At 36.0% G+C, this 24,373-nt stretch overlaps 1 protein-coding gene across 1 annotated transcript in view; it reads right to left on the reverse strand.

Moving 5' to 3' along the window:
- The window catches only part of ITGBL1 (integrin subunit beta like 1), a 141,346-nt gene that overhangs the window by 76,702 nt on the left and 40,271 nt on the right, over nucleotides 1-24,373 (reverse strand). Inside the window, exons 3-4 of the mRNA XM_062580430.1 lie at nucleotides 6,261-6,407; nucleotides 1,518-1,640 (exon numbers count right to left, since the gene is read on the reverse strand). Of these exons, the coding sequence (XP_062436414.1) occupies nucleotides 1,518-1,640; nucleotides 6,261-6,407 (270 nt within the window). The remainder of the gene's footprint in view (nucleotides 1-1,517; nucleotides 1,641-6,260; nucleotides 6,408-24,373) is intronic.

A 24,373-nucleotide genomic window follows, 5' to 3' on the forward strand; every position in this document is an offset into this window, starting at 1 on the left:
CATTCATATGCTGTCCATTTCTTCTGCATGAGGTTCAACATATGGGTATGTACTGCAGAGATGTATAAACTTTTCAACTTACAACCTAATCCTGTCAAGTATACTTAATATTTTATAATATTTACTTTAGGAGGCTCCAAACCTAACACAGGCTATCAGAGCTTTTTATCATGATGGATCATAAACATTACAGGCTTGAATTTGTCAACTTTCTTCTCCTTTTATACCAGCATACCTTGATTTCCATGAACTTATAAAACCAGTTTATTAAAGAGAGGCATCTGGTATGGAATGTGGTACCCCTTAATGAAGCAAGGAGAAATAAAAAGCTATGAAAAGCTTTTATCACCAGCAGCAATATAGGTGAAGGAAAAAACTAACAAAAATAGTAGTAAAATAATTCACTGGAATTAAATAAAAGATTATTTTTTACCCTATTTGGTACCATATGGAATAGTTACAAGCAGATAAATACAAATATGATCATTGGCACATAAAACTTATGCCATCCACTCATCTTATTTTAGGTAATTACTTAGTATATTGGCCTCTATTCCTAGACTAGGACTTCAGAGGACCATTCTGTTAGCCTTCTTTAAAATTCCTCCCTAATCCCCTGCAAAAAAGTTCTTTTTCTCTTCAAAAGGACTTAAGGAAATAGAATTTCTTTTGTTCTCTGTGTATGGATAACAACAAATAAAACTATGTCATGCAACTACTCTCTCTTTTTATATATAAACCTTTATCAGCAACTGAATATTGTAAGAGCCGGTCTGAATCTTACTCTATCTACACAGATGCAGGATGCATATATACAGCTTGAAATATATTTTCATCACTTTCCAGCTCCCTAGTAATAAGCCTCCCTAGTAATATAGGCAACAGCATTTAAAATGCTATAAATGGCATGTATTACACAGTATTTAATTGTCAAGCTCCTATTTTATAATGAAATAAAAGCACAGCTTGAACTTCATTTGCTTTTCTATCTGCAGAGTTCACTACATCTTTTTTCTTTCTTTTCTTATCACTGATTAAATTTTTTATTCATTCCTTTCATTACCCCTTTTTCTCCCCTGAAATGTTTCTGAGTTCTCATTTTTCATTTATCGTTCGTTATTTCTGCTTCTTTTCCCAAAATTCTTAATAATCCATCTTGTTGTCTTTTCTCTTCTTTCTCTCTCCATCCTGCTTTCATCTCTGCCCAAAAGCATTCACACTGCTCATTTTCCATCACTGACAGACAACCACACTAAGGTAATTCATACCATTCTCTTTGCACTTCTTCCAAAAAGAGGAGGAGCTGCAGGATTTCTTCATTCTTTAGCCTCTTGCTTAGCTCATTTCCACATCTGAAATGCCCACTTACAATTTAAAAGCAATATCCTTGCAAATATATTTTTTAATCACATGTGCAATGAAGACTTTTTATAGGTCCAGACAATAAAGTGGTTTTTAACATACTATATTCATCTTTATTTCCCTGCTCTTCTTCTTATACTTACTAAAATACATACCTGTGCAAATCTCTTCTGTTTCTTCATCTATGCATTCTCTGTCATCACATTCACAAAATTTACCATAGACCAGTTCATTCCCTTCTGAGTTCACACATTTACACCTGCCACACTGACATGTGCCTGTAAACATTTAAGACCACACTCAGTGACTGCAGTTTAATGAAAGACTTTAATTGGTCCACCAGGGATGGTATGCATTTTTACACCTGAACAAGCTGAAATCTAAAGATAATTCAGAAAAATGAAGACAGGAGAAAAAAACATAAATAACTTGTACCAATAAAAATCTAATCTCAGTTCTAAGCAAACACAACATTAAAAAGTGACTCGCTCATCACAAACAGTATCATATTTTCCTAGGTAAAATTCACTCCAAGAGTTGTCTGTCTGACTTCATATACCTGAGGCACAAAGCTAGTTTTGGAAATTATATCTTCAACCCACTGAAAGGAGAAAATTGAACTTAGCCATCTTCTCAAGAATGAAGTCTGATTTTGTTCAGCTCCACAGCCATTTTACATCAGGTGAATATGGCACAGATATTGAGGTCCTTAAAATATCTTTGAGTGAAATCACAAAGTTCCCTTGCACTCTAGTCTCCAGCTCCTTCTCTACAACCGTGATATAATAAGACTTAAAAAGCAAGTCTTGGAGAAATACTCAGGAATCAAATGGAGGAAATGTTGATGAGGAACATCTTCATGAAGAAGATGTCAGGAAAAAATGATTCAACCTAGAAACCAATTATCAAAGCAATATATATAACCGGACAATTGAACAGCTAACTGCAGTGAAATACATTTGTAGCATCATTAAAAAACATAAGTAATATAATAGCATATGAACAAAAACACCACCACACTGTACAGTTTTACTGCAAAATGCACGTTGAAAACCAGGATTACACAGCCAATTCCCTGATATTTACTAAAACTCTCGATAGCATTCTTCACTGTAGTGAATTTTCATGTAGTTTTTACCAACCACTTGCTGTTTGCCCTTTATCAGTTTCTGTTTTTCCAGAAAGACTGATGTCTAGACCCTGGACATCTCTCTCTGAAGAATTATACAGATATCTGCAATAACATCTTATTATTTCAGGACTTGAACAAAAATACCATAAAATGACATCAGAAACAAACATATTATCATTCTGATTGTACAGGACATCCCTTTCCCCTACCTCTATCATCTTTATTGAAATTGGAAGCACAGGAACTTTGTGCAGTATCACATTTAACTGGAGCCCTGCTGTCAATGGATCTGTAGAAACAGTTTCAGTTGTCACTGGTATGCCAGAAAGTATATTTTTTTTTTGAAAAAGAGATATAGGAACTTAATTCAGAAGATTCATACTCCTTGTTGCATACGCATACACATTCTAGCAAACAAAGTTCCCGAAAAAAGCCCTCCAAAAGAGAAATTTTATGCTAATATTACATAACTAGCTTGCAGAAAACATTTTAAATTTTAGCATTACAAGTATTCATAAAATAAGTTTTACTAACCATAACATTTATCTAAACAAAGAACAGAAGAATAGGACTCTGAGGCATACATGGCCAATCTGAAAAAGTTAACTCTAAAAATATTTACAAGAGCTAAAATAATAAAATAACAATATAACCAATAATATAAATAAGCTACAGAACTAGAAATATTTGCTGCAATTACTTGAGAAATAAATATAAATAAAAACGTTGAGAAGACTGACTTATCTACAGATAATTCACGAACAGAGAACAAGATAAAATTGTAAAATGTTTCAAAAATCGAACATCTAAAAAGATCAGAGAGGCTGTATCCTAAAAGTGCCCATTTCTCCCCATTGACTAAAAATGGAAATTATTCACATAGATAATCTAGGTTTAAGAAGGATGAGTCCTGCCCTAGTTGTTCTGACATCTGATTAGGAGTAGATGGGTGGGTCAAAAAAGCTAATTTTAAGATGAATCTTGATCAATTCGTGAAAGGAATTGCAATAAATGGTTCACTGTGATAGTTGTGACAACTTATGTCATCTCTTCACGTCTTTTATTGTCAATTAAAAAAGAGAGTTCAGATTTCAAAAGCAATGAAGGCAATACCTCAAAAGGTAATACCATCAGGACAGCCTGTCAACAAAATGTGGTTACAGCTCATTGAAGTTACCCCAAACTCCTCAAGCAGTCTCATTATAATTCTTTTCCTGTATAATACCAACAAAACCAAAAACATTTACATTCTTGTCCTGATCCACAAAACATTGACCTCTTGACCACTTTTAGTGTCTACTCAGCTAATCTGGTTTTCCTGTGAAGACTCAACAATAAACAGACTGGGCCACCTCCATCCAAGAAGAGAAAAAGAAAAAAAAAAAAAAGGTTTAACTTTACTGTTTAAGTACTTTGGTTGATCACAAGAAACTGTGTTTATTTTGGAGAATCAGTTTCTCAATTAGACTTCTCTAATATGTTAGCCAAAAAATCATGTTATGCATAATCTGTATTATTGCCATATACAATATATCATTTACTCAGTATGTTGTATGTTCAGAATTTTAAATTAATCTTAAGTTAATTGAGTTTAAGTTTCTTTAAGTTAAAAAAAAATCCTTTCCTCTCTTACTATGAGAGCTTAGTTTCTCTGTAGGAAGTCCCACAAGACCAGCAATAGTGAGTAGAAGTGGAGTTCTTCAAAAATTCTCTCACTGGCAGATCGATGTCATTGCCGGCAAAACTAGAATCACAGAATCACAGAATAGTTGAGGTTGGAAAGGACCTCTGGAGATCATCTAGCCCAGCTCCTCTGCTCAAGCAGGGTCACCTAGAGCATGTTAGACAGGGCTGCATTCAGGCAGGCCTTGAAGATCTCCAGAGAAGGAGCCTCCACAACCTGTCTGGGCAACCTGGTCCAGGGCTCCATCACTCTCACAGGGAAGAAATTCCCCCTCACGTTCAAGCGGAACTTCCTGTGCTTCAATTTCTGCCCATTGCCTTTTGTCCTGTCACACGGGGCAAATGAAAAGAGTTTGTCCCCGTCCCCTTGACACCCTCCCTTCAGGTACTTGTACACATTGATCAGATCCCCCCTCAGTCTTCTCTTCCCCAGGCTGAAGAGGCCCAGCTCTCGCAGCCGTTCCTCACAGGGCAGGTGCTCCAGCCCTCTGATCATCTTTGTAGCCCTACGCTGGACTCTCTCCAGTAGCTCCATGTCTCTCTTGTCCTGGTGAGCCCAGAGCTGGACACAGGACTCGAGATGAGACCTCACCATGGCTAAGTAGAGGGGCAGGATGACCTCCCTCCACCTGCTGGAAACACTCTTCCCACTGCACCCCAGGAGACCATTGGCCTTCTTGGCTGCAATGCACATTGCTGGCTCATGGTCAATTTGTCATCCACCAGCAATCCCAGGTCCTTCTCTGCAGAGCTGCTCTCCACAAGGTCAGCCCCTAGCCTGTACTGGTGCCTAGGGTTATTCCTCCCTAGGTGCAGGCCTCTGCACTTGCCCTTGTTGAACCTCATGAGGTTCCTCTCTGCCCAGCTCCCCAGCCTGTCCAGGTCTCTCTGAATGGCAGCACAGCCTTCAGGTGCATCACTCACTCCTCCCAGCTTGGTATCATCAGCAAACTTGCTGAGGAGGCACTCTGTCCCCTCATCCAGGTCAATGATGAAAAGATTGAACAGAATGAGACCCAGTACTGACCCCGAAGGTGACACCACTAGCCACAGGCCTCCAACTAGACTTCATACCACTGATGATGACCCTCTGAGCTCTGCCTTTCAGCCTGTTCTCAATCCACCTCACTGTCCATAACCCACACTTCCTGAGCTTCTCTAGGAGGATGCCATGGGAGACAGTGTCAAAAGCCTTGCTGAAGTCAAGGTAGACAACGTCCACTGCTCTCCCTTCATCTACCCAGCCAGTCATCCCATCATAGAAGGCTGTGAGGCTGGTTAAGCAGGATTTCCCCTTGGTGAATCCATGCTGGCTACTTGTGATCACCTTCTTTTCCTCCACATGCTCACAGAGGACATCCACAATGAGCTGTTCTGTCACCTTTTCAGGGGTGGAGGTGAGGTTGACTGGCCTATAATTTCCTGGGACAGTTTCTTGTCTAAAAATTGATTGGGAGCAAATGACCTTTGACATTTTAAAATTGTGTGGCAAGGTTTCTAAAAGGTTCTCCCTTTTTCCTCTGATTTTGATAAGGAAATGAATTCCTATTTAAGTTATGATGTTGTAAAATTAAACAATGAGAGAAGAGTTACCAAATCAGAAAGGTCAAGATGAAAGTACCTCATTAAAAAGATTCAGCAAGTCTTCTGCAATTATGAGCTTTAATAATCATTGTTACATTTGCAGATATCTTGAAAAATTATATAATTTATAAATGTCCGGGAAAAATATTTTAAAATGCCACCTTTGCATGCTATTAACATACCCCCAAAAATCTAACTCTCTGTATTAATGCCACTAGAATAGCCATTTGACACGCAGTACGTATGTCACAGATGCAGTTTCTTCGACCTGAAATAGCTATGTATAAACTAGAGTACTAAAGTAGGCATTCGGAATCATTGCATGTAACATGAACAGGAATAGATCTATAGAAAAATTTAGCATTTTAGGTTATGTACACTTATTTCTCCATCTCTTAAAATATACTCTGCAAACTCTTAATTACCAAAATAACAGTGATGCTTAAGATAATACAGGGAGAACTTTTTAAGTCATCAAAAACAACAAAAGTCATCTTACCTGCACCAGAACAGATGATATCTTGAGAATTCTTGCACATTTCATTGCTTTTCTTCCGTGTAAGATTGCAAGTGGTTGGATACTGACAAGCTTCACCATACCAGCCTTCATCACATTTGCACTTCCCACAGTCACACTTCCCATGGCCTAGCAATGGAGGGAAACAGTGTGTCAAGTCCTTTTTTTCATTCAGAAAGTTATATTTGCTAATCCGATTTTTAAAATAGATTCCATCAATTATAATTTTAAATGAATATCATTAACAGATTCACTTGAAGTCATTCATGTGCATTATAAATAGCCCTGAATAGGTATGATCAGTCTTAAATATAAAAATCCAACTGAAATCTCCATGACTTTGAAATCTAATGCATGTCATTTTGATAGATCTACAGACAAATGCCTATTTTTAAAAGGAATACAGAACTAAAACACCCTGTATAATAATAGGCTTTTTTAATTACCTTCTTCTTATATTTCTGTACTGTTAACTATTATTAACATAATAAAGCTTAATTGAAGAGTTTCGTATTTTTGGCAAGCTATAGGCAAAGAAAACAGTTAGATACAGTGTCCTTAGGACCCATGAATTAGCTATCACGACACAAACTCTGAGAAGGGGTGTGGAGAGGTCCAGCTACATTTGCAAGCAACAATTTCATCATGCAGCAGTGACTGTAGCTCCCACAGCTACTAAAAGGTGCAAATCCTTCTTCCTGCAGCCTCCTCTGGCTATCAATCCCTCCAGTCCTCTCCCACCCCTTAGACCTGACTGCTGCTGCAAAACTGAGTTTTGTCTTTAAATGTTGACACAATATTGGCAATATGGCATATTTTTATCCTAATAGGACTGTATTTACTTATGATTTTTTGCTAACAGTGAAGCATCTGAAATAAGCGATCCAACTGCTCCTTCTATTAGGAGACAGCATGCTAAGATTCCATCAACTGATTAATACATTGTTTAAAATTTGCAATATGTCTAACAGCATGAAGATTTATAATAGTGAGGAAAGTTTAATTTTTTAAAAATTATCTAATTTTCTTTATAAATTCCTGAATATTTAGACAAATTGACAATTTGCATTACTTTTGTTGCACTTTAAGCATCATGTTCTAGATTCAGTTCTAGGTATAAATCACTATCACTTAATTCTTTAGCATTTCTTTACAATTTTAGGTAGTAAATGTACAAATATTTGTAAATCTTCTAATCCAGAATATTCCATTTTAAAATAAATATCATTTGAATATATCCAAATTGACAGTTCCAATAACTACATCTCAAAATAGAATCTTAACAGTCTATTTTAAATGCATCTATTACTTGTAGTCAGAATCAACTGCCTGAAAATACAAATCCAGTCTGCTACCAATAATAAGGAATTTAAAACTACTGTAAATAAAATGTTTTAAAGAGAAAAAGCAGTATCTTTTTGTTGAATGATAAAATTTGTTTGCCTTCCAAGACGGTCCCAAGACAAGATACAATTCAATAGTTCAAAAAATGTAGTTCAGAAACACAAGAGAGTTTCACATTAGTTCTTGTTTTAAATAGGAGCTGCCACCCTCTTAAAAATTGCTGAATGACTGTCCAGTGGTAAAGGAGAAGAAAATGAGTGGGACATGAAATATTTAATTAAAAAGCAACTGTCATAACTATTCTGTTTCAACTATAGTTAATACAGTAAGCCATTCTGGAAAAATGAAGGTAAGTACTAGGATGTTTTAAAACGCTAGAGACAAAACACAACCATCTCCATATACTTTCCTTCTTTCAAAACAATACTTATCACAATATTATCACAATAACTTTGGCTTTTCCATGTTAGGCATCCTTCTGATTTAACAAATTGATATCTGTTGATGAGGAAAACAGGCTTTAATAAAAGAAGGACTGATCTTTCTGCTCTAATGCCTAAATGACAGAGCAATTCAGAAGCCATCACTGGTTAGTTCTGGTGGTCCAGCAACACTAACGTCTCTCAGTTAGAGACGCTCTAACCTAAATATATCGGTGCATAAAGAAAAAAATAATTTCACTTAAAATTAATATGACCTTTTTCAAGAAAGTTAACAAAAGACTTCCGTGAGGGTAGTCATGCAGAGCAGCTTTGGGCTTTATTTAACAATAAAATACATAAAACTGAAATTAATGAAAATAAACTGGGAGAAATAATGGAATATCTCCTTCATTTAACCGAAACCAAGAACAATAATTTAAATAATATGAATTTGTAAGATTGTATTTATGACTTTCACCTTAATCTCCCCCCCCCCAAAAAAAATATCCTAATTGTGCCAACCAGATAATTTTTCAAACTGTAAAGCAAGTGCAACCTTTTGCCCTTTTTCAGCTGGAATCTAGCATAGGAAATTCAAAAATTTGGGTGAGAGGATTATATTAAAGTGTAGAAGCTACCTGCAGCAACTTCTATAACTCCCTGAATCTTATAGATCTGCAAGTCAGTGGACGCAGAAGTCTTGATAATTTTGCATATCTGCATGCACCAACCACATGGTCCTTCCTCAAGGCAAAAACAGGGATGTGATGGATGATAAATTAAGCACGTGATAGGTTGTAAGAGATTTAGAAAGGGCATCAAATACATCCAACTGGTTTCAGGTCACTTTCAGAAAGGACAGCCTAGGAGTCTTTTTGTTACATATAGATCTTTGTATTATTTAGAAAGCAAATAATATTATGAAACACTAAATAAGAAATAAATAGCACTATGACAGCTATGATCTCTTTTTAAATTCTCAGAATATAAATCCTACTACTAAGCACGGGAACCAGCTATCTGAGGATGACACAACAATGGAAAATTAAGCTACAAGACCTTATTAAATAGTTGCTCAAGAAAAGCATGTCTCTGTGTGAGTGATGATATATTGGTTCCATTTTTTTTAATGGCCATTCCATAAATAAATGGCTAAATATAAATAAATCAGAATTTTACTTTAAAAACTCAGAAAATAAGAGAAATATAGAAGACTCAAGAAAGGACTGGAATTTCTTTAAGAAAAAGTTGTGACTGTAGGGTATGAGAAATTTGCAGCTTCAAACATGGAGAAAAGCTTTTACAACAAAGGGCTCCATTTCTAACTAGCTGAGCAGTCACCTCGGAGAGTGTATCTGGAAACATACACAAAATATATATGCAAAGAGTTTGTGGGGTGGAAAATGAGACTAATATGCAAAGAAAGCTGTAAGATGTCAGAAAACATATGGAGAAAGTGAGAATGGAAAATGTTAGGTAGGGTTAGATCTTGCAAAAATTACAAGTACTAAAATGTACTTTCACCATCCAAATAAAAAGAAAACATGAAAAACGGTGGCTTCACTAAGCAGCAAAGAGGAGTTAAGATTAAAGATAATTTACAGAGTGTCCAAAGCAAAATTAATATGAGGATGCTTGCTACAATAGCAAATGCAGTGTGGCTGATGATGGAGACTATACAAATGAAAATTACTCATCTGAGAATAAAACAAAGACATAAAACTGTTTTTAAGGCGATTTCTAGACTTAGAGAGCAGGACCCAATAATCTCCATCCCAGAGTAGTTAAAATGCTTTCACTAAAATCTAATAGCAAGGTCTTAATGAATCTATAGGGCTGGCAATGGAATGTATGAAAAATAGAAAACTTTTTTTTTTTTTTAAGAAAAAGGGATTTACATGATTCAGACAACTAAAAAGAAGCAGCTCTGACCTCACAAACTATACAAGAATTTGAAACAAATCATGAAGAAGAGTACCAGTTAAGACACTGAGGTAATAAAAAAAATGAATAAAATGAACAATGACTTTACCCCAAAATAGATGATGATTATGCCAAATTAAACCGTCATTTCTCTTTATTAAGACAATTAATATTTTAGGAAAGGGAACACAGGAAATCTAGCTGTAATAGATGTAAGCATGGATACAGTGCCACTTAGGAAAAATAAATTATTCTGGATGAGGTGCTCTGGAAATGCAAAACAATCTCAACTTGACTCAAGGGAAGTAAACAACATTAGGTCTAAAAAGGTTATTAGTAGGTTGGAAAAAGATTACTGGTGATATTTCCAAGGTTTTTTTTTTTTTTTTTTTTTTTTTTTTTTTTACCAATCTTATATTTTAATGATAGTGGTACAAAAATTCAGAATATACTAATATACTAACCACATTTGCCAAAGACTGAAAGGCCTCAGTACAAACATGAAAAGGGAAAATCATATAGAAGTAACTAGACCAACAGCCTGTGGGTTTGAAGTAATCAAAATGGATCAAAACTAGAAGTACATAGTGCAAAGTCACACATCAGAGACAAGTAAAAGATGGTGTAGGCTAAGGCCTCACCAGTGGAAACAAGGAGAAGGGAGTGACTATATAGTCACGTAAACTGTGGAAAGATGGTGTGACATGAGTTGAAAGGGTCCCAAGATGTACCCACTGATGTTTTATCTGTAGAGACAGAAAATGTCAGCAAAGTTGCATCTGAAATGCTATACATAATGTGTGCAAAATGGATGGTAAATTTATGCTGGAAAATATCATGAAGTCTCTAATCTTCAGAAGAATGAGTGTCATTTTCCAAGGAAGACTGTAGACAAATTTCAGTCACTTGCAAGGTTGCAATAGGCTAAGAGTTAAAACATCTCAGCAAAAAGACAGTAATTTAAACCACTTTCATTTGGTTGGGATCACACACTTTTATCTTTAGAAACCCAACATTATTCTAAGTGCATTTATTTTTAAAAAAAGGAAAAAAGTTTTCCTACTACATGTAACCGCAAAATCTCTTTCCAAACCCATATTTGATCCACTTGAACTGTGTGTATCCAGGGCACCAAACTGGGACCCCGATCTGTCTAGGGTTTTGTTGTAATATATCATCAATGACAGGCATCTCTGCAGAGTGACTCAGATCCTATGTGGGCTGTATAGTCCTTAGAGGATGCCACCTTTCGTCGCTAAACTACTGGAAAGCCCATGATGTCGAATAGGATGCACAAAGGTAAGTGGTTTGACTCCAGAATTTGGTGCATCACTGGACATATATGTGTGCAAATAAACATTGGTTCAGTTGTCTTCTTTTGTTTCACCTTTCTACATATAACCCTTATCAGCCTCTAAATATTCCCACACACTTTGAATGAGAAAGAAGGTTATCAGCTTATTTATAGGTTGATCTCAATCAATATACAAAAATAAATACATGATATAATTATTGGGTACAGCAGAAACTGCATTTGATCATTGCATGCATTTCTATGTTCCTGTAGAAAGTATACTATTCTGAGTGCTATTGCTATTTCTGTGCCTGTCATTGGAAAATATTCTCTGCACCTTTGTACCAGTTTTAGTTTACATATTTTGATTTCCTCTTAATGTTCGGTAACTGAAAGCTCTGGTACATCCTTCAGTTAAATTTCCTTATAGGCAATGCATACAGTCAAACAAATGACTTGTTTTTTTGCTTCCCACGCTTTTCCAACCGAGGAGCATGTTCGAAGGTATTCATGTCTGTATCTCCTAATTACTTTGTTCACTGAGCAATAGTGGAGCACAAAAAACAGACTCCTTATGAAGATTTAGCAAAAAAGAAAAACAAGAAAAGACTCATCTTGAGGTTGACTTCAAATTGAAAAAAAAAATAAAAAAAAGAACTGGATTCAGTGCTTGGATCTTTTATTTTCTGCATAGCTTCAGATATAGCATAATATCATTAGAGGTCCAAAAGAGATGACCCTCAAATCTCCTCTTTATAAAGGTGATAATGATACTTAATTTCCTAATAGAAAATTTGGTAAGGACTAATCTCTTAATGCTTAAGAGCTTCTTAGATGCCATGTTAGATTAGAAATAGCTAGCTTAAAAAAACAAACAGGACAATGCAGTATCTTTCAAACCACATTTGTCCTTTCTCTCAGTAAGATGAAAAGAGCACTCCCTGTCTGGGGGCAATTGTAAAACTATAATCACATAGTTGCTCAACTGCAAGGATCAGGCTCTAAAATAAATCCTTGGTTCATTAAGCGACGCTAATGGAGATATTGCCATTGGTAGAAGAGCTTTTTGTGTGGTTGTGCAGCAGTAGTTATAGTGTAGTAACTGTCGTTACAAGAGAAATCTCTAACTGGACTACAAAGAACCAGGCTATTTGACCAGGCACTAGAGTACACTCAGATGTCCCCAATTTCACTTACTTCTAATAACTAAAGTTCTGTTATTCCACATAAGAACTCATTTGGGGGCAATTCCCATTTTTATATTTTAATGAAATCAACTTCCTACAGGCAGATGAGAAGACTTAGCACAAGGATTTTTTTCTATAACTTAAAGTCAGTCATCAGAAGGAAATCAGCAGCTGGCACGATAATTGAATTGGGCTCATTATTATTCATTTTTAGCAACCACTGAGTGATTCATGAAGTGCTTTTCAAATCTGAAAAACACTTCATGAAATAGGTGAAGAAATATGAAGGACTTGCTGTTGCGGATTCCCTCTTTAAATTGGGCTGTTAGCTAGGCAGGATGACTGAATTGTAAGAGCTGAAAATTTTGAGTAAGAAAAAGAATGATAACATTGTCCTCAAGTTTTGACCTACACCAACACAGTAAAGATGTGTTTAATACATCTTTCCAACTGAATGCCTTTCATGTAGTTAGTGGAGTAGATTTTGCTACTTCACACCAATGTAAAGCTAGTGATAATATTATGGATTACAGTAGGATAAGAATAACGATATGGACTATTCTGTTTAGCTGCACTGAGATTCTCAATAACTATGCCTTGCATCTAGCTGAAGTGTTTTTGCTGAGTCTCTTGTTCCAGAATTCCTGCAGTTCCTGAAAAACAGTAGGTTTCACTGCATACATTTTTTTTTTCTATGTCAATGCACTTGAAATGAATCTCTCTTTAAGGTTGAGGACTTGGCTGGTTGTGTTATCTCCAGTGAAACACAGCTGTCTTCTAGACCTTTGCAATGTAACCTAGGGAGAAATTTGTTCCTCTTGAAACTGGTACAGTAATGTAGTGACTTTCACAGAAATACTAGCTTATTTTTCTCTCAGGAATTTGTTTCTTTCCCTATGCCAGCTGAATTGCCTGGGGGGCTAAAATGTAGATTGGTTAAAGGAGTTGATTTTAGCTTAGAAACAACTCACCAAAAATAGGGGGAAGTTGAGGGGAAAGAAAGTTGCCTACTGATAGAGGAACTTTTCAAGCCAATTTTGTCACTGGAACATCTTTATCATCAAACCACAGCCCTGGCAAGAATTGCACCAAAGATTTTCAAAGGAACACAGTAAGTCCAGAGGACTTTAGGGAAGGAAAGAAACCAAATCTTTATCTGAATATTCCCCAAAACATAAGGAACTTTGATCTTCGAAGTTTTCACATTAAGCCAGTTTCCCTATGTTTATTTGTTGTGTCCAGACTTTGACCGAGCCCAGAATTAAGAAAAAGAACACGCAGAGTTGGCCTTCAGGCAGCCCGGGAGAGCGACTGAGTCACCGTCTCCTGCTCCCGTGCACTGTGACAAGGCACATGGAGTCTGCAACGCGATTTTTCTCTTCAGAAAAGACAGTTTCCTTCTCTGCTCTTTAAGTCCACCTGAAATGGATTTTCAGAGTTAAAACAAAAAGCAGTGACAAACCATTTCAATTTAATTTCTATAAGATTCGTTTTAATAATAGAAACATCATAAATGGCGTGAAATGCTAAATCCAACAGAAGTCCAAGAGAACAGATAGAAACAGAAATTGAATTGTCTTCTCTCAATTACAGCTACTTCTTAAGCATAAGTTCTGGGAGATAAAGGAACAAATTCCTATTGCACTAGGTGTGCTATGTGTTCCGGGATTACTTAGTACAATGTTTTAGTAAACAACTATTCAGCAGTGTTGAACCCACATTAAAATATAAAAAATGTGCCACAGGAGGGCATGACTGTTGATTTTACACTGGTGTCAGGTTATAAAAGAACTAGATATAAAAGATATTTCCATTATACACACTCTGTAACTTTATTTCTAGCAAAAACTTCTTTGGTACCTTGGCACCAAGATATTTCCGTGTGTTCTCTGTCACTCCAGTCAATATGAAAACATAAACTTAAAAATCTTCTAATCATATTCCAATACAAGTAGTGCAAACAGGTTGATTTTAAAGTACTGTTGTTCAATTAGGAGATGAAAAGTATTAGTATTTGCAGAAGATTACTTTAAGAAAGCACTTAAGGTTAGCATAAGCATCATACATGAGCTGCACAGTGTTCTCATTAAATAAAAACTTATTTTATCTTATTTTATCACAGTAATAGAAATGAGAAACTTTGGATCAGATCAAACAATACTTTAAAATCAGTGTGTTCAGAAATGGAAAGAGGCTAAAAATTTAAACTAGGATTAAAAAAACTCAAACTGGAGGACATTTCTCACATCTAAATTAATCGAAAAATATTAGTAGAAAACTGTATAAAAACATCAAAATTTGCAGAATTAAAACTTTTACTCAGTTTAACTTATTGTATATGTGTATGTATATATATATGCACATATATACATATATATATAAAGAATATTCTTCATTATTGAGATTATAGATATCTTCCTCTGTCCAAAGAGCTCATTATGGATGATTTTCCTCAGTCTGGAAGTTTAAAGTTACATTTACATCTATTGAAATTCAATTGCAAAGATTAGAATTTAAATTACAGGAATGGTTACAAAAGACTAAATCTACACAGGATATAGCTGAATCTTGGGGGAAAAAAAAGAAAAAAATATATAATTGGCTGAAAAATCACCTTCGCTGAACGTACCATGTTACAGAGACTGTGTTGAGGGGAGTAAAGCCTGTTTCCAACCATCATGGCTCAGAGCAGCAGGTAATGTTCTTCAATTCACTAATACAGACTTCTAAATCAAGAAGGGCTGCTGAAAGCCTCCAGATCTGTCTCTTTTCTCCCTTTTCCCTCATTCTGGTCAAAAGAGTTATCTTCATTTTAAATGTTCCATATTTCTGCTTTATTCAATGCTAAATTATCCATCTGCTAACGCCTGACATTGCTCTAGTTTACAGATTCATGGAACATCAGGAGGATTCATGGAGGTCAGAAGGGACCTCTGGAGATCATCTAGTCCAATCCCCCTGCTCAAGCAGGGTCACCTAGAGCATGTTAGACAGGACTAGTTAATAGTCACAGGCTGTTAACGTTTGATATGTTCAATTATTGGGAAGTCAGGTGATATGTTCAGTTATTGGGAAGCCAGGTGATCTTCAATTTATCTCCATTTCACCAAATATATTTCACTCAGATAAAATTGCAGTCTTGACACTTTAAACTTTACATCATAGTCATTTAAAATATCCATTAAATGTTATGTCGTGACTACAGAAAGTCAAAATGCTTTTAGCAGTCTATTTACTAAAATTAAAATAACCTGTGAGGTTTTTAAAGCGTTATTTTAGATAGTGGGGAAAAGAGGGGATGAGATGAATAAGAAAGAAAACTTATCAGAATAGAACATTTTCATTTTAGCTACTTCATTTAAATTCACTGCATTTTATGCAATTTTGATAGATTGCATGTAAAATACAAAATAAAACACGAGTGATTTTTTTGAATGTTAAAGTAAAAAAGTTTCATTTGACTTTTTTGAACATGGCAAATTTTGAAAGATTTTTTTGATCATAGTTTAAAAAAGAAAACATGCAAAACGTGAGAATTTCAAAAGATTGCTACTCCAATTTCATTTCATTTCCAGTTGCAACACTTGGCAAGGGTAGATGTACATTTTTAGCACTTTTATATACTGGACAGTGTTCTGAGACTAAACTTTTCTGTCTTCCACAACTTGAATCTTTTACTTGAGGAGTATATACACCTATATACACCTAGCTGCACTAGATATTTTATTACTGTGTACTGTGTAATTAGTACAAATGAATTTATATTTATGTTACGTACTTCAAGGACCAAAGACAATATGCATTTTTCCTGTACCTGTACAGGAAAAAAAGGTGCAAAATATAATCACATTAAATGATACTGCTGATTAGTGCCATTTCCTTTTTCCCCCTCTTGGTTATGAATTCAAATTCCCTGTAAAGTGAACAGACACAGTTGTAATAAGAATCAATTAGATATTGTGAATGATTAAACTGAAGGAAAGCAACACTCAGTTGGATCAGCTCTAGTTCGTTACCCTGGAGGTGGCACAAGTTGATATAATTTTAAATGTGATTCATGCTGTTTAGACAGATGATATAAATATCTCAGAGAGACAGAGATAAATTAGTTTTATCCATCAAAACAGTCTAGACTCAGGGTTTCCATTAATAATTAAGTGGTTCTGTAAGATCCCTTACTTATTTTTAACTGAATGATTTCTCTTTTTTTTTTTTTTGAGGAACAAAAATAACCAACTTTTAAGTAGGAAGATCTTCTAATAGACAGAGTGGGTATTCTTTTGCTTTTCTAGAAGATCACTTCTCAGTATATTACTTTCTCAGTGTAGAGAAAGCTATTCCACATAACAAACAAAATTATATCTAAGACAGGAACAATTCTCTTCCAGGAAATAACTTGCAAGAAAAGAAAATAAAAAGCAGCTTCATAGATTTCACTATGTGGACACTCTAAAACTTGTAGGCACTCTAAATCAACTATGTTCTTGTGGGGGAAAAAAGCAATTATAAACCCAGCAGGTTCACATTTGTGTTAGCATAGTCAAGAGCTGAAATAACTGAGCTTAAATAAATAAACCCCATCTCCCAGATCAGAGCTGGGTCAGGTTGGGCTCCAGGTTCTCTGACGAAGGGCAGCTCAGCCAGCACCGGCTGGCCGGGACACTGCTCCCTGGCTGCATCCACAGCCTGCGGTTACACGTGAAATTTGTCTCCGTAAGCGCAAAAATGTTGATCGAAGTAGAATTCTTGGTACTTGGCGGGGGTTAAATAGCTGACATCTGGCTTCACTCAAAAAAAAGGGGGGGGGGGGGGAGAAATGCCGCAGGGAGTTTCATATTCAGAAAAGTGATGTGCAAACTTCTGAACAACCATGCCTCCAAGCGCCTGCCCAGCACCTCCTGGTTCCAGCCAAATCGTCCAAACCATCAAAGCACTTCTAGACTTCCAAGTGTACGAGAAAGAGGAGCCTGTGAAAAAATAAGGGCCCTCCACAACTTCACACCTCGGGCCATCTGTCAGTAAATTCGGCATCTTGGAAGCCTTGTTCGTACCAGGGCCCTCGAGGCCCCGAGGGGTGGGTCTTAGTCCCAGTGGACAGAGGACCCACACCTGGCAGCAGCGACTGGCAACGACTATGGCAACGAGTAAAATCAGCACCTGGTTTCCTCCACTTTCAAGCACGTCTTGCAAACCGTAAGATGATCCTTCTACTCACTTATATCTAACATTCGAAGGAAAACAGTGATTTGGATAAGAAACTTCATGGCAAATCAAAAAGAGCAAGCTTCCCTTTTTGCACCCATATGTTGGATTTGGAAACTGAATCCGGCCAAGGCCGAGTAGGCAGCTGCGTTCAGCCTGTCGGTCTTTTTGTCTCCAATCCTACATTTTGGAGCCAGTGAGTAAAGGCACCAGCAGACTAGATAATTTATTCTTTACGGGCTGCTATTTATTTGCAAAATGACATGTATTTTTTCAGCCGATTTAAAGTTAAATAACAGGAGCACAGCAAAACATTCAAATCCTGATGGACTCTCCCAGCAGAGAAGTTATTTACAGAACAGGTTGAGTGATTTTATTACAATTTAATGTTTCATACAAAACATTGAAAAAAACATAGAGGCAGAGGGCTTTACTGGCCACCCGATCTGTAAGTAGCGATGAGGCATTTGAGAGAGGAAGGGGAGTTCCCTCAGCATGAGCAGATGCTCCTAAAGACTCGAACGCACAGAGGGAGGACAGTCTGCAGAAGAAATCAGCTATATAATTGCAATTGCTTATTGCGGTAAAGTATCCATTTCCAAACCGAGGATACTGGAAGACATTTTGTGGGAAGAGCCGCTCCTAATCCATCACTGGTACTTGAAGAAAAAGCTGGGTTAAACCTTCAAACATTAGTCTTTAAACTGAAGAGTGTAAAGAGTCTTAGCTAAAGATGATATAGCTAAAATATAGCCAGTTAGGTAGAAACTAACTTTAAAAGTGTCCAGTGTATAAGATCACTCAAAAAAATTTTTTTTCAGAAACATTTTTAGGAGTAAAGTTATATTGTACACATAAGGCATATAAAATGAACTCAGTACCAAACACGAAGTAGAATATAGATCCACACTGTGAACTTTGCTTTAAAGGACTGGTGAATTCAACAGATTGGCAGCGGGAACATTCGATTCCCAGGTATTAAATTTTTAAATGGCACTGTGCATCTTAGCCACCCCTCAGCCATCTTCTGTTAGCCTTGCTGAATATTTTGCTCAAACCTCAGAAAGAATCACCATTTCTGAAAGCCAAAAGGGATCTCTGAAAATAAATTAGTGTAATGGTCCCAACCAGAACTGGCTTTTGTACATCGAGGAGTTTGTAATCCACCAAAGGATAAACCTGAGAGGGCACAGGCCTGTGCTGTGCGGTGTGTGCTGCACCCATCCAATGGTCTTCAGGACTGAGCTACACTGCACGTAATCCCTGGCCAGAGGGTAAATTTAGCCATCTAATCCTAAAAGAAAAGCCTGTAGGTGGCTCCCACCTGGTGACGATGCCACCTTCACATCCTTGCCCTTATCCAAAAGTGAAGCAGCATGTTCTCATGTAAACGTTATTTTTGCTTGACAGTAGAAATGATGAATAAAATTGTTTACTTCTAAGCAAATCCTGTAAAAGCTCTAAGGATCATAATGTTGGCGAAGCTCACTAACAGACGGGAGCTGTATAGTGTGCCAAGCCCTGATTAGAGGACCATTCGACTCCACACAACGTGGGTACCCAGCATCTGAAGGGCCATAAGATTATCTGGGCTGTCTTCTTTTCCCAACTCATGTTATCTCCAATAAAAAATATTTTAATCAATACCTTACGGAGTCTGAGTGCCTTTCTTTTCTATGATCCATAACAAACACTAGCACTCATGCATTACAATTGCTCTCTAACATTCTCAAAAAAAAGAAAAAAAGAAAGGAAAATTAGACCTTTTAAAGTTTCCTGGTTAGCAGCTAGACAAAAAAAGCTGACAGTAAACACGTCTGATGCCTAAATATTATATAGAACAAATCAGCTGGGTAAGGCAGTTCAACAGAGAACAAAAATGAGTTTTAAATATTATTCACAGAGTAGTAAACCTAGGGCCGAAAAGGTCAAAATGACAAACCTGGCACATTCTGTACATGAGCTGCACACAGAAGAACCTATGCTTAACTCAAGCCAAATCACTGCACAAAGACTTTTTTATGACTTTATAGTCACCACTGAGTCAGAAACTACTAAATTTGTGCTAAATCTCCTTTGCATGGTGAGTTGAAGAGGAGAAAAGGGGACACATACTGATAAAACAACCACTAGCTTCCCACAGTGGTTACACATAAGTGAAATTTAGCAGTCTCTTGAGGTATTATCATTACTCAGTAATTGTTCTTGAGGAATGAGAAACTGGGGAAATTTTTTCAAACCAAAGATCTCCCAGAACATGTACTTTCTTATTTGGAATAATTCCATGTAGTGTTATCTATTCAAAGATTAAATTTTAATGCAGGCTTTCAAACTTGTGTATAAAACATCATTTCTCCATAACTCTTCATGATAAGTATACTTAGTGAAATGGAACAGATAATAATTTTATTTAATGGTGTTTTTACATATGTAGCAAATTATGGAATGTATGTTCTTCCGCTTTTGTTAAAAAGCTCAGTTTAAAATAAGCAGTTTGTGGGTGTGCTTCACACAGCAGCATGTCAACAAGTATTAACAGAGTTAATGAGTTTCCCTAGATTTAAATCAAAAACATATTTTTGAATTCTTTGCTTAAACAGGAAAGTTCTCAAGTTATTTATGAATTTCTCAGCTGAGAACATAACGAAATCATTAACTGCCTTCTTTAGACTTGTGTCTGGTAGCAAATCTGGTTCCTCTCTCTCCAAAACAATGCAGATTCACACTTGATAGTAACACTACAAATGGGACAAGACAGTTTCATAGCCTGTCACAGCAGAGATTCAGATTGTTAAGTACCAGCTAGTAAGCCCAGGAACTGAGTACATAACCTCTCTACAACTTCTTAGTGCAGAAGGGGAAACCATTATAAAAGGAAGAGATGTATAAAACGGGGTTATTCAAGCATGTGCAGGATTACAGTAATGTTTAAAAACAAGCTGAGCATTGTATATAAGTGAAATTGTCTGTTTTCAGGAAAAAATAGCTACTTTAAAATCCCATTTTAGAAAATAACAGAGAAATCAGACCACCAAGAACACATAACAGGGATATACCCAAGAATTCCAGTGCAGCTTTTGAGTCAAATGTGAAATATAATTCTGAGCACATTAAATTATGCTCACATTTATCCACTCTTATCAGCACTGCCAAACGTTAAACAAACGTTTTTCATGATTTATTTTGGCTATATTCTTCCCCCACTATACTGCTATGTATTAAGTTTTTCTGCCCTTCCTTTCTGAACATTAATCATTTTTTAATACAGTCTAATTTTTTCCCTATGCTTTTAGAAAGGAGAAATACTTGTGAACTTTTAACCTATTCTGAGATTGCTATTATTGTTTTAATTTTTAGAAAAATCTATTGTTTGGCAAAAAAAGACTGATCTTTTTTCCTAGAATATGCCTTAGGTTGTCACTTTCCTCACACAGCCTGGCCAAACCACCAGCAGCTCTTCTCCAATTCTCTCAGCCTCCAAAGTGCAGACCTGCCAATTTAGCAAGTTGTGCACTGGCTCCGTGATGAAACTAAACGCGCTTTCAAAAACACCCTGCATAGTATTTGGGAAATCTTATCCCTAACCTAACAGAGCTAGAAGGCTAAATGATATTGCAATTGCAGTCAATATTCAGGAAAGGTCGGGTATGGAGCAGTAGCATCCTGACTTATAAGAATGTTCTAAATCTGCTGACTTGATTCAGTTAGCTTCTAATTTCAGGAGGAGGGCTAAGCAAGTGGAATAACAGGAGGATCAGTGAAAAGACTGCAGCAGAAATAAGGTACTCAAAACAGGGCTCTAACAAATTACTACATATTCTTTGCAAACAGATTGGCAGAGAAAAGTAGAGAATTAAAAATATTTAAAATTGACTTTTTCAGATATTTATTGAGAGACAGTTATGAAGCTACCTTAGATTACCATGAGATACATGTATTATTAATTTGTATAGGGCCTTTGGATCCTTCCTATTGAAAAGAATGAATGCACTTGAGTTCCTCAGTTAAGTTAAAAGCTGGATCCCCATAAACTCTTCTACAGTTTGAACGGAATATAGAACAAAAATATATTTTAATTCTGAAAACCAGTGTAGCATTTTAGTAAGATAACTAGGCTTCTAACTTAGGTCCCTCAGCTGCGTCGTCAAAACTGGATAGGTGAATATGCTCAGATCTTTCTGTAAGGCAAGCTCAGACAATGTAGAGAGAGGCAAACCAATGCACAACGTTTGTGGAGTAGGCACTACTATATTATTTATTCTTTACATCAGATAACTTAAAGAGTAGAATGAGAAACAACTTGGCCAGTGATACAGGGAGAAAATACCCGACAAATAGGAACAGGACTACAACTGCAACTGTATGCACAGATTACCATCCTTTTAAACAAAGAGTAATCAGCACAGTATTAGAAGTTTTTAAAATACCAGAAACTGCAATTCATGGCAAACTGAAATTAATTCCCTTTTTATTTCTCCATTTGAAATAAATCATTGAAATATCTTAAACTAGAAAAAGATAATGGATAAAAGGTGAACAGATTGTTTTATTTGCTCTTAAAACATTATGTTTAAGAGTCCTAGACTGTTTCTAAGTGTGGGTGGTATAATTGAACTAATCAGTCCCTTTATGTTTTTATTCTCCTTGATGCATATTTAAGTGTACAGTTAATAAGTAACAAATTCCAGCAAAATATATATATATATATATATATTTGAAACAATTGAGTGACATTTTCCATTACTGACAATGTATGAAGCACAGGGAAAAGTACATCTCAAAGTCCTAAGTAATTTCAAGTGGAGGCCTGAATTCTTTCCATGTCAAATACTAATATAGTTCTACTATATCATCTGAGTATATCACAATCTACTGTTAGGTGTTTTGTGTGTCTGTTTACATTCACAATGCCCAAAAGTGTGCAGTCACCCATGCTTTACAAAGAGAAAGTAAAATGTGATGGAAAATGTGGAAAAAAACTGTGTTTAGCTAATATGCCTAAGCTATCTGTATGGCAGCAAATGAGACAGGTTTCTTCTCCTAAGTCAGCGGTCTTGTCCCTACACCTTTCATTGTGTGTTTGCTTTTTACATTAGGTAGCTGGGAAGGAATGGAAGAAAACATGCAGAATGCACCCTGAAAGCAGAGAATAAAATAGAACTCACTGCCCACTGAAGTGAATGTCAACACTCATATCAATTTTAGCAGAAGTCCAGTTTCAATCTCAAGTCTGATAATCCTGCTCATGACACAGAAGTTCTCCCATCTGCTGAAATGATCATGAGATCTTCAAAACCTCAACAGCAATGGAAAGGAAGGTTGTTCTAAGAAAGCATGTTGGATAGACTTTATTAAAAAATGTTTCATATACATACACACACACAAAAGACTCTCTGTCAACTTCGCAAAGAGAAAGTTCAGTGACAATGAAAAAGGAAGAGCAAAAAAGCTCTTTCAAATTAGGGATTCAGTAAACAAGACTCTCTTATTGTTCTTCTAAACCTGAGTGTGAGATGAAGATGATGAATCTTTTAGGGGAGACAATAGAAAAAAAGGAGTCAAACAGTTAAAGAACTTTCATCAAGCTGACATGATAATAGAAGAGTATTTCTTCTTCTCTTTTTTCCCTTCAGATCTTCTCTTATTCGCACACTTTAGAAACATTTCTGGAGGGGAATGTAGGGGTAGAAGGTCTAGTAAACCTAGAAGTTAGCCAATATGGAAAATTCATAAATCAAGAATAAAAGCAAGGCATTCCTGCTTCTTACTGAGACACACTAATAGGAACTCTAACACAATGTGAATTACACTCATAATTCTTCTGTTCATGCTGGTTATTCATGCCTTTTCAAGCGTGACATAATCACAAACTCATCTAGTTACAGCAAGACCTTGGCTAGTCAGAAAATTAAATGATTATTAATACAGTTTTAAAGAAAAGACAAGAAAAGAGAAACGAAATTGGAAAAAGAACGTAGTAGATATCACAGAAAGTAAGAATAACAAAATTATTCACTGTTAAAATGGTATTTTGAAAGATAAATTAAAAAAAATCCAAGTTCCTCCTCTTGGTAGCATAACTTTTTTTTTTTTTTTTTTCAAAAGAGTCTTTCAAATGTGTAACCCTGGCAGCTTTCATACTCTGTGGAAAATCAATTATCACAGAAATTAATAATGTCTGCTTATTATGGATATGTTACTTGCTCTAGGAAATAGATCAATTGGAAAGATAGATTAGACAAGGTCAACAAATTCTTGTCAACACTGTGAAACTTATGAATATGGATAAGTATAAGCCTGATTATGATGGCTTATAGCAACAAATGTAAGTGAATGACAGATCAACACAATTACTTTGCAAAGGGTACTTAAAATACTAAAATCTCGGAGAAACATATTTCTCCCTAAGTATTTAATACCTACAGTTAGTGCTCCCCATAGAAAAAAAAGATAAAAGTATAGGCTTAAAGGAGAACATAAAGAATTAGAGATGAGAGGAGGGGAAAAAAGCAGAAAATAAAAGTTCAAGTTGCTTTAAGTGTATAGGGACAATGACTATTGAGGTAGGCAAAGGACAGAAAAAAATACAGCACCTGTAAGGAACCCAGAAGCAAAGAAATAAGAAATGACAGAATCCAAGGGAGTGAACAAAGAAACTAAAGAAAAAAAAAAAAGAGGCAGGCATCCACAAATAGAGAAGACTAATACAATATGGAGTACAGG

The sequence above is a fragment of the Rhea pennata genome, chromosome 1 (assembly GCF_028389875.1).
Source record: "Rhea pennata isolate bPtePen1 chromosome 1, bPtePen1.pri, whole genome shotgun sequence".
NCBI lineage: Eukaryota > Metazoa > Chordata > Aves > Rheiformes > Rheidae > Rhea > Rhea pennata.